This window comes from Nerophis lumbriciformis, linkage group LG27 (assembly GCF_033978685.3).
Source record: "Nerophis lumbriciformis linkage group LG27, RoL_Nlum_v2.1, whole genome shotgun sequence".
In the NCBI taxonomy this organism is placed as follows: Eukaryota; Metazoa; Chordata; class Actinopteri; order Syngnathiformes; family Syngnathidae; genus Nerophis; species Nerophis lumbriciformis.
In genome coordinates, this window is record NC_084574.2 from 3,978,321 (window position 1) to 3,990,000 (window position 11,680).

The 11,680-nt window shown below is 41.8% G+C and overlaps 1 protein-coding gene across 1 annotated transcript in view; it reads right to left on the minus strand.

The window, feature by feature from the left end:
* tbck (TBC1 domain containing kinase) overlaps positions 1-11,680 on the minus strand; it is an 86,333-nt gene that overhangs the window by 42,747 nt on the left and 31,906 nt on the right. Inside the window, exons 13-16 of the mRNA XM_061923011.2 lie at positions 4,522-4,571; positions 4,294-4,423; positions 167-265; positions 37-99 (exon numbers count right to left, since the gene is read on the minus strand). Coding sequence (XP_061778995.1) covers positions 37-99; positions 167-265; positions 4,294-4,423; positions 4,522-4,571 — 342 coding nt within the window. The remainder of the gene's footprint in view (positions 1-36; positions 100-166; positions 266-4,293; positions 4,424-4,521; positions 4,572-11,680) is intronic.

Below are 11,680 nucleotides of genomic sequence, written 5' to 3' on the forward strand. Positions count from 1 at the left end.
AACACCTCAATCATTAAGCATTTAACTGGCGACGACCTGTCTGTCAGTTGGAATGGGCGTGTCCTTGTCTGTGCTTTCGTATTTGGCCTGAATGTCCCCCTGTATGGAGGAAAAGACCCATTGTCATACACATGTCAACAAGGAAATGTAAAGTACACTTTTGCACCTCAATGCCCAGCAGCGCAGCCCACGCCAGACCACGCACAAGAGGCGGGATGTCCACCCTGGCCTCTTTGCACACCAGCTTCTTCTTGTAGGGATAAGCCTGACAGAACAAGTGACGACGATACACACGCGTCAGTATGTTTGAATACTTTTAACATGATGTGATTCTCCTTTTAAAACTCTTAATGACCGTTTAAAACGGAACCCATACCTGCCAACTTTTGAAATCAGAAAAACCTAGTAGCCAGGGTCCAAGGGCCGCAGGCCCCGGTAGGTCCAGGACAAAGTCCTGGTGGAGGGTTCAGGGCTTCGCCCCCCCCGACGCAAAATGATTATTAGCATTCAGACAGGTTAAAATGTTGCTAAAACCATCACTTTTCTATCAGTCACAGTGACTTTTCAAAACAAAAATATTACAGCAAAAATCATATGGGTTGATTGACATGTTTATTCTGTAAGATAACTTCAATAGTTTGAAATTATTTTGACAGTTAATGCCAGTTATCCTGTCAACCTTTCACAAGACTTCAATTTGTTAATTGAAAGTATAAATATGTAAACACAAACGGGAATTACTGTATAATTAGCCTCTTGTAAGTCACTATGGCCTGGGTCAGCAACCCGTGGTTCTACAGCCGCATGCGGCTCTTTAGCGCCGCCCTAGTGGCTCCCTGGACCTCTTTCAGAGATGTGTAAAAATTGGAAAAAGATGAAAAAAAAAAAAAAAGAAATTGTTTTAATATATTTTCTGTAGGAGAACAAACATGACACATTCCTTCCTACTTGTTAGAAAGCCCACTGTTTATATCAAACATGCTTCATTGATGAGAGTATTTGGCAAGTCCTACTAATTTCAGTGATCCTTGAACTCATCGTAGTTTGTTTACGTGTACACCTCTCTCCGATGCTGCCACAGAAAGACGTGTTTTATGCCACTCCTTCTTTGTCTCATTTTGTCCACCAAACGTTTTATGCTGTGCGTGAATGCACAAAGGTGAGCTTTGTTGATTTTTATTGATTTGCTGGAGTGCTTATCAGGCATATTTGGTCAATCCATGACATATTGCATCATTATGCCTCGTTTGTAGGTATATTTGAGCACATTTAATTTCCTTTACTTATGTCCTCTGTGTATTTAATTCATATAAGCATGTCTCATGACTCATTATCTTGATGTCATATTGGCTGCATTTCTGATAGTTGTTTGTGTGCCGGGTTGTTCCAGACCACAGCAAACGTTACCCAGCTTGCAAAGATTGTGATAAATCCATTAGAAGAAGACAGCCTGATGTTTCCTTTAATTTCATACCTGCCAACTTTTGAAATCAGAAAAACCTAGTAGCCAGGGTCCAGGGGCCGCAGGCCCCGGTAGGTCCAGGACAAAGTCCTGGTGGGGGGGTTCAGGGGGGCCGACGCAAAATGATTGATTGCATTCAGACAGGTTAAAATGTTGCTAAAACCATCACTTTTCTATCAGTCACAGTGACTTTTCAAAACAAAAATATTACAGCAAAAATCATATGGGTTGATTGACATGTTTATTCTGTAAGCTAACTTCAATAGTTTGAAATTATTTTGACAGTTAATGCCAGTTATCCTGTCAACCTTTCACAAGACTTCAATTTGTTAATTGAAAGTATAAACACTTTTTACAGTAAACAAATGGTAAAACAGTACTAAACAATTCCATAAAAAAAAAAAATTGGTGTCATTATTAACTTTCTGTCCAAGCTTGTATAATCTACTGCCTTGTTCAATTGTAAAAAAATATTCTGTGCCTAAAATTCACATTTCTATCACAATTATCATACTGTAAACATGGTAAGCTAACTTCATTAAAATTAATAGTCCTGTCAATAGCATGGAATTACAATTCAAATGTAGTTTTTTTGTAAAAGTTAAAGTTAAAGTACCAATGATTGTCACACACACACTAGGTGTGGCAAGATTATTCTCTGCATTTGACCCATCACCCTTGATCACCCCCTGGGAGGTGAGGGGAGCAGTGGGCAGCAGCGGTGGCCGCGCCCGGGAATCATTTTTGGTGATTTAACCCCCAATTCCAACCCTTGATGCTGAGTGCCAAGCAGGGAGGTAATGGGTCCCATTTTTTTATAGTCTTTGGTATGACTCGGCCGGGGTTTGAACTCACAACCTACCGATCTCAGGGCGGACACTCTAACCACTAGGCCACTGAGTAGGTAAGCCTTTCAAAAGAATTCAAAATATGAAAAATTAATGAAAATTAATTTAAGCCATCAGACACTTGAAAAGTGGCACATCACATCCTCTAATGTAATCATTTGAACTTTTCAACAGAAATAGCACTGCAAAAATATTAAGGACATACTTCTGTATTTTGGTTGTAATGCTGTCAACATTTAACAAGATTTCTTCAACTTGGACTTGAAAGCATAAATAGTATAAACACTTTTAACAGTATGTCGTGCTGTGAAATACAGCCGACAGGATTGCGCACCAAACACGAAGCAAGGCCAAAGCGCATGCATGGTGCAGGAGAACAAAGGACTTCTTTCATTTAAGGTTTGTGATAAACCATCAAACTCAATCGTTAAAAGGACTCTATAGTAATATAAAGCGAATTTTTCTGGACATTATCATGCAAGAAAAGTTTATTTTTGGGACCGCGATCACCGCGTAATGATTTTTAAAGGTTGCATTACAAACATGTAACTGTCTCATGTGATCAGCCAGTGCGATTGGAAATCCATGCTCAATTATTGCCTCCGTAAATAAAACTTCGGCATTTATCACATCCAAAGAATCTGTTTGGGCGACGAAAAACGTCGAAAGTTTTCCACTTGTATCGCTAGCAACGGCATTAGACTTGTGTTTTTTTGTCCCAACGTGGTCTTTTACATCGCTAATTCCTCCGTGTCCGATCGAAAAAATCTTGTCTGCACAAGGTGCAATTCGCGTAGTTTTCACCCTTTTTTTTTTTTTAATTAATGAAAAACCGTATTTTTTATCACTGCAACCGTAACCCGGAATAGGTTGATGAAAACCGTACGAATTACGGGAAAACCGGAGTAGTTGGCAGGTATGGGAACCCAACCCGCTTGGTGGAAACAAAGCTCATGTACAGGTACCGTATTTTCCGCACTATTAGACGCACCTAAAAACCACAAATTTACTCAAAAGCTGACAGTGCGGCTTTTAACCCGGTGCGCTTTATATATGGATTAATATTACGATTCATTTTCATAAAGTTTCGATCTCGCAACTTCGGTAAACAGCCGCCATCTTTTTTCCCGGTAGAACAGGAAGCGCTTCTTCTTCTACGCAAGCAACCGCCAAGGTAAGCACCCGCCCCCATAGAACAGGAAGCGCTTCTTCTTCTACTGTAAGCAACCACCCGCCCGCGTAGAAGAAGAAAAAGCGCGCGGATATCACCGTACGTTTCATTTCCTTTGTGTGTTTACATCTGTAAAGACCACAAAATGGCTCCTACTAAGCGTCAGGGATCCGGTTCATGAAAAGACGCAATCTCTCCATCCGCACACGGATTACTATTTCACAGCAACTGATATTCCTGTGAACCGCACTGTGGATACAACGGGAGCACGTACGGTGAATATTCGCACCACAGGGAATGAGAAGTCATCCTTCACTGTGGTTCTAGCTTGCCATGCTAATGGCCAGAAACTTCCACCCATGGTGATATTCAAAAGGAAGACCTTGCCAAAAGAGACCTTTCCAGCCGGCGTCATCATAAAAGCTAACTCGAAGGGATGGATGAAGAAAAGATGAGCGAGTGGTTAAGGTAAGTTTAAGTTTACGCGAAGAGGCCGGGTGGCTTTTTTCACGCAGCTCTGTCCATGTTGATATACGTATGTTTGTGATTGCACATTTGCGTACATTTTGGGAGTGAACAGAGTTGTTACAACGCTGGTTTTTAATATATTATTAAAGTTTGACTGACCTATCTGACTGTTTTTTTGACATTCCTTTAGCGCAGTTAGATGCGGCTTACAACACCGGGCGGCTTATAGGTGGACAAAGTTTTGAAATATGCCGTTCATTGAAGGCGCGGCTTTTAACCCAGGGCGCCTTATGGTGCGGAAAATACGGTATGTGTGGTGGTGTGCGTATGCAGGCGGCGGAGACCTCAAGCAGCCTGTCGAAGAGGATGATGCGGAGGAGCTGGTACTCGGTGTCTCTCTCGCGGATGATGAGCGGCAGGGTGACCGTGGCCGACAGCTCGTTGGCGCTGTTGGAATGCGTCACACTCGACTGTCTGGGGCGAAGAGATGCGAAAGAAGGGAGGTATGTGCGGTGTCGTTATTCAAGTTCAAATGCAATATGGAGGTGTAATATTGAGACCGCTTAGCTCACTCGTCCTCCAGCAGAGGGAAATAAGCTTCGCCTGCCACGTCCTTTAGTCTCTGAAAAGGAAAGAAGCTCATTAATAACACATTGCATTGAGTTAAAAATACAGTGCATCCGGAAAGTTTTCACAGCGCTTCACTTTTTGCATATTTTGTTATGTTACAGCCAGTGTTGGGACAAAGTAACGAGTTACTGTAACGCCGTTAGTTTCGGCGGTAACTAGTAATCTAACGCGTTATTTTTTATATTCAGTAACTCAGTTACCGTTACTACATGATGCGTTACTGCGTTATTTTACGTTATTTTTTATGTATCGGCTAGAAACTGAGGATCTGATCGTGTTTTATGGCAGCGAAGCAGAGACGTGCTTCTGATTCTTCCTCTGCGCTCTCTGTGTGTGTGCGGGTGTGGGGAGGTGAGGGGAGGGGAGGGGAGGGGGTTGCGCAATAATAACCGTTGGCCAACCAAAAAGTAACCACAGAACACTATACGACTATACGGTATAGTGTTCTGTGGTTACTTTTTGGTTGTCCTCACTCAGGTCCGCACGGACCTGGAGGGGGCGTGCCTTAAGTCCGGCTGGAAATCGGGAGAAATTTGAGAGAATGGTTGTCCCGGGGAGAGGCAAGTATGAGATATTCTCCCTTCTTTTCTTTTGTCGAGCACATTTTAGTTAAATGTAAGTTGTGTCTTGGATCAAAGATCCCGTCTACTGCCCAAAACAACAATTCAAATCTGCCTGGTTAGGCTTTGTGTATGTCACGTGTGCCTTCCTTAGGTGAAGCCAGCTTTACAGCTATGTTGTTGATTGATTGATTGATTGAAACTTTTATTAGTATGTTGCACAGTACAGTACATATTCCGTACAATTCACCACTAAATGGTAACACCCCAGTAAGTTTTTCAACTTGCTTAAGTCGGGGTCCACTGATTCATGATACAGATATATACTATGAAATATATACTAACATCATAATACAGTCATCACACAAGATAATCATCAGGGTATATACATTGAATTATTTACAATCCGGGGTGTGGGATATGGAGGACGGTGGGGGTTAGGTTTGGTTGGTATCAACACTTCTGTCATCAACAATCAGCATCAACAATTGCATCATCAGAGAAATGGACATTGAAACAGTGTAGGACTGACTTGGTAGGATATGTATAGCAAGTAGTGGACATAGAGAGAGAGATCAGAAAGTATAAGAAAAAATGTCTACATTTGATTATTTACAATCCGAAGAGGTATTATGTGGAAGGGACGGTGTTAGTTTAAGGTTGTAGTTGCCTGGAGATGTTCTTTTAGTGCGGTTTTGAAGGAGGATAGAGATGCCCTTTACTTTACACCTGTTGGGAGTGCATTCCATATTGAAGTGGCATAGAAAGACAATGAGTTAAGACCTTTGTTAGTTTGGAATCTGGGTTTAACGTGGTTAGTGTTAGTGTTATTATGCTGTTTGTTACTTATGTATGTTATGTTGCAGCTATTTAAAATAGTTTTGTCAATTTGTTCTGGCCTGAAATAAATTGGCCCTTTGAAACATATCTTTGTCTTTGTGTGTTGTATGTAGAGCACATTGCTTAGCAGAGTTCAGTGATGCAAATGTATGTCAAGTTGATCAACACATTGTATTATTCTCCAGTACTGAAATGAAGGCTAAAAGGGCATTAATGGGAGCTTTAAAAACAAAAAGTAGAAGAAGTAACTAAATAGTTACTTTTCACAGTAACGCATTACATTTTGGTGTAAGTAACTGAGTTAGTAACTGAGTTACTTTTGAAATAAAGTAACTAGTAACTGTAACTAGTTACTGGTTTCCAGTAACTAACCCAACACTGGTTACAGCCAGTGACGTGTGGTCCCCGCCTCACCTGCCATCGTGGAAAGAAAAAAAAAATGTAAAAAGAAAAAAAATTAATTAAATTGTTATATGTATTCAGTGATTATACTATAAAGTTATTTTCCATTTAACTTCACCAGTTTTAGATAATTTTTATTCAAAATCGCTGAATTTTCACATTTGCCGTTCAAATACTGAGAAGAGACGACATTAGTGCCAAAAATCCGAGCGCATAAAAACTGTTATCGCGCGCTGATTCTCCACTTCGTGCGCGCGCGCGACACCCTTTTGCGCGCGTGGTGCCTTTTTGCGCGCGCGTGGTGCCTTTCTGCGCGCGCGTGGTGCCTTTCTGCGCGCGCGCGATGCCTTTCTGCGCGCGCGTGGTGCCTTTCTGCGCGCGCGCGACGCCTTTCTGCGCGCTCTCTGTGTACTCCTGGCATCTCTCTTCGCGCTGTCATGTTTCTTTTTGGCACTTTGCACGTACAACACTTAAGACCTTCAGTATATCAGTATGTGGAATTAAATTATGGAATGGATTAAGCAAAGCAATCAAACAATGTACTAATATGATCCACTTCAAGAAACTCTTCAAACTTAAAGTGTTTACAAAGTACAAAGAAGAAGAACCATGATAAACATTCTGAATTTATTTAACTCATCCATTCTTTCATTCTTTCACTCACAAAATAATCTTACTTATTTCAACATATGAAATGTAACTTACTTCACCAATTATTATGTATTTACTTATTTTATTGTGATTACTTATGGAGTATATTGTGAATAAATTGAGAACAGGAAGTGAACAAAAGTTTTAGCAACTGTTATGTAAAAGAAAAGGGGTAGGATTAAATAAGCTATGCTTCTTCCTACTCCTTTTCGAACATGTTGAAAAGAGAAACTGGAGATTGTGATGTATCATGTTGTATACTTGCATGTTCGAAATAAACTCAAACTCAAACTTTGGGGGCGGGTATGCTTAGACGGCCCCTTCTTTCTGATTGGTCAGGCGAAAAAATGCTCAGAGCCAATCAGAAGTATAGCAGGGCGGGTCATCGTCAATATGTATCAAGATTTACGGAGGAAGAAGTGGATAAAAAAAATGTCGCGCGCTGATGAAGGTTATTTCATACCACATAAACACAATACAGGGTAATACAAAATGTGAGCCAAATAAATAATAAGACAACAAACACCATAATCACATCTTTCAGCCAGAACTGGTCCACCAGCAATAACATTATTTTATATTTTCACTTCTTCTTGAACATTTGTTTTCTAATTTATGGAATTTCTTTTGATTCAGCCATAAAATTAATGAAATAAGCTTTGAATTTTGTTTTTAAAATGTTAAAAATAGCCTTTTAATAATGTATTCTGAAACAGTTTAAAATAATCAGAGAACTGACTAACACTGACCCTACACAACTATGTTGCACAATTAAGTCTTTTTTTTTTTAAAGCGAAAGAGGTCATTTCAACAGGTACAGCATCCTATGTCATATCTACACGTAATAAGATTTGTAACAAGGCAAACCGTTTGTAAATTGGTCGAAAATCGAGCAAGTTATGGTAATTTAATTAGTACATGTACCATTGACATCAATGTAATGATTGAGGCTAGATGTCCGAGGTAAGATGGCTACAACGTTGCTACGCTGGAGAATGATTGGTCATATGAAAAATGCTCACAGCCAATCAGAAAGAAGGGGCCGTCTAAGCATACCCGCCCCCAAAGTGCCAAAAAGAAACATGACAGCGCGAGGAGAGATGCCAGGAGTACACAGAGAGCGCGCAGAAAGGCGTCGCGCGCGCGCGCAGAAAGGCACCTGCGCGCGCGCAAAAAGGCACCGCGCACGCGCAAAAGGGTGTCGCGCACGAAGTGGAGAATCAGCGCGCAATAACAGTTTTTATGCGCTCGGATTTTTGGCACTAATGTGACGCCATACACGTCACTCAGTTGTGCCTCACCATGGATTGCGGACTCGGCTAACTGCTGGCCTGCTGTGCAGTGAGACCGTATTGCTATATGAATTATATTATACATTTCCATAGTTTAGTTAGCTGAGGTATATAATGTACAGTGTATTTTGTCAACAACTGTATGTGTGTAACGTATTTCTTGTGCTGAGCAATCATAAAACTGCCGCGAAGACGCACTTTGTGAGGCTCGCAGTAATCCCGCCTCCTGGTGCCGGTTAATGCACCCCCGCAGCAGAATGCACCCCCCGATGGGAGCGCCACACCAACCAAAGCCCACACCCAAACCCTCCACGTGCAAGACCGAATCCACCCAAAAAATGTCACTTAACAAGAAAATGATCCGAAATTTTTGTTTAGTACAGTAGCATCGCTAACCCAACAAGGGACTCCTCCCAGTAGCTCCACCCACTCAGCAGATGATTTTATGAATTTCTTTAATAAGAAAATTGAACTCATTAGAAAGGAGATTAAAGACAATGCATCGCAGCTACAACTGGGTTCTATTAACACAGATACGACTGTATCTACGAAGGATACCGCCCTCCAAAATAGTTTCTCTCTCTTTGATGAAATAACACTAGAGGAATTGTTAAGATGTGTCAATGGGACAAAACAAACAACATGTTTACTTGACCCATTTCCTGGGAAACTTATTAAGGAGCTTTTTGTATTATTAGGTCCATCAGTGCTAAATATTATAAACTTATCACTTTCCTCTGGCACTGTTCCACTAGCATTCAAAAAAGCGGTTATTCATCCTTTGCTCAAAAGACCTAACCTCGATCCTGACCTCATGGTAAACTACCGGCCGGTGTCCCACCTTCCGTTTATCTCGAAAATCCTCGAAAAAATTGTCGCACAGCAGCTAAATGAACACTTAATGTCTAACAATCACTGTGAACCTTTTCAATCCGGTTTCAGGGCAAATCACTCTACGGAGACAGCCCTCGCAAAAATGACTAATGATCTACTGCTAACGATGGATTCTGATGCGTCATCTATGTTGCTGCTTCTTGATCTTAGCGCTGCTTTCGATACCGTCCATCATAACATTTTATTAGAGCGTATCAAAACACGTATTGGTATGTCAGACTTAGCTTTGTCGTGGTTTAACTCTTATCTTACTGACAGGATGCAATGCGTCTCCCATAACAATGTGACCTCGGACTATTTTAAGGTAACGTGCGGAGTCCCCCAAGGTTCGGTTCTTGGCCCTGCACTCTTCAGTATTTACATGCTGCCGCTAGGCGACATCATACGCAAATACGGTGTTAGCTTTCATTGCTATGCTGATGACACCCAACTCTACATGCCCCTAAAGCTGACCAACACGCCGGATTGTAGTCAGCTGGAGGCGTGTCTTAATGAAATTAAACAATGGATGTCCGCTAACTTCTTGCAACTCAACACTAAGAAAACGGAAATGCTGATTATCGGTCCTGCTAAACACCGACATTTATTTAATAATACCACCTTAACATTTGACAACCAAACAATTACACAAGGCGAATCAGTAAAGAATCTGGGTATTATCTTCGACCCAACTCTCTCGTTTGAATCACACATTAAGAGTGTTACTAAAACGGCCTTCTTTCATCTCCGTAATATCGCTAAAATTCGTTCCATTTTGTCCACTAGCGACGCTGAGATCATTATTCATGCGTTCGTTACGTCTCGTCTCGATTACTGTAACGTATTATTTTCGGGTCTCCCTATGTCTAGCATTAAAAGATTACAGTTGGTACAAAATGCGGCTGCTAGACTTTTGACAAGAACAAGAAAGTTTGATCATATTACGCCTATACTGTATATACCTTTATATACATATATATATACCTATACTGGCTCACCTGCACTGGCTTCCTGTGCACTTAAGATGCGACTTTAAGGTTTTACTACTTACGTATAAAATACTACACGGTCTAGCTCTAGCCTATCTTGCCGATTGTATTGTACCATATGTCCCGGCAAGAAATCTGCGTTCAAAGAACTCCGGCTTATTAGTGATTCCCAGAGCCCAAAAAAAGTCTGCGGGTTGTAGAGCGTTTTCTATTCGGGCTCCAGTACTATGGAATGCCCTCCCGGTAACAGTTAGAGATGCTACCTCAGTAGAAACATTTAAGTCCCATCTCAAAACTCATTTGTATACTCTAGCCTTTGAATAGCCCCCCTTTTTTTAGACCAGTTGATCTGCCGTTTCTTTTCTTTTCTCCTCTGCTCCCCCCTATCCCTTGTGGAAGGGGAGACACACAGATCCGGTGGCCATGGATGGGGTGCTGGCTGTCCGGGGTCGGGACCCGGGGTGGACCGCTCGCCTGTATATCGGTTGGGAACATCTCTGCGCTGCTGACCCGTCTCCGCTCGGGATGGTTTCCTGCTGACCCCACTGTGGACTGGACTCTTACTGTTATGCTGGATCCACTATGGACTGGACTCTCACAATATTATGTTAGACCCACTCGACATCCATTGCATTTGGTCTCCCTAGAGGGGGGGGTGTTACCCACATATGCGGTCCTCTCCAAGGTTTCTCATAGTCATTCACATCGACGTCCCACTGGGGTGAGTTTTTCCTTGCCCTTATGTGGGCTATACCGAGGATGTCGTTGTGGCTTGTGCAGCCCTTTGAGACACTTGTGATTTAGGGCTATATAAATAAACATTGATTGATTGATTGATTGATTAACAAGAAGCCAAAAAGTGCAAAAACAACAGTGCTCGCGCCGGAGGAGCCGTGATCGACTGCAGGGACACAACATTAGGTACACCTGCAGACTGCAGCACGGATTTCATATTTCCTTCATTCACAACTCCTCCAACACGAACACCACTGTTCCCGCACTTATAAGTAAAGGTAAGACCATAATAACGTTTTTTTTAATTAAATGTGCTTTTTTGTGTGCTACAGTTTGTATGTGTAAAGTTAAAGTTAAGTTAAAGTACCAATGATTGTCACACACACACTAGGTGTGGTGAAATTTGTCCTCTGCATTTGACCCATCCCCTTGTTCACCCCCTGGGAGGTGAGGGGAGCAGTGGGCAGCAGCGGCGCCGCGCCCGGGAATAATTTTTGGTGATTTAACCCCCAATTCCAACCCCTGATGCTGAGTGCCAAGCAGGGAAGAATGCTGGTATGAGCTTTTAAACATAACCCGTTAACTGCTGCCAATCAAATGGTGAATAAGATACTCTTTAGGGTTCATATGTTTGTAAATCTGACTGTGATGAAGTCAGTGCCTCACCAGCCATCAACCTCACCGCACGTCACTGGTTACAGCCTTGTTCCACAATGGAATAAATTCATATTTATCCTCAAAATGACACACACAATACCC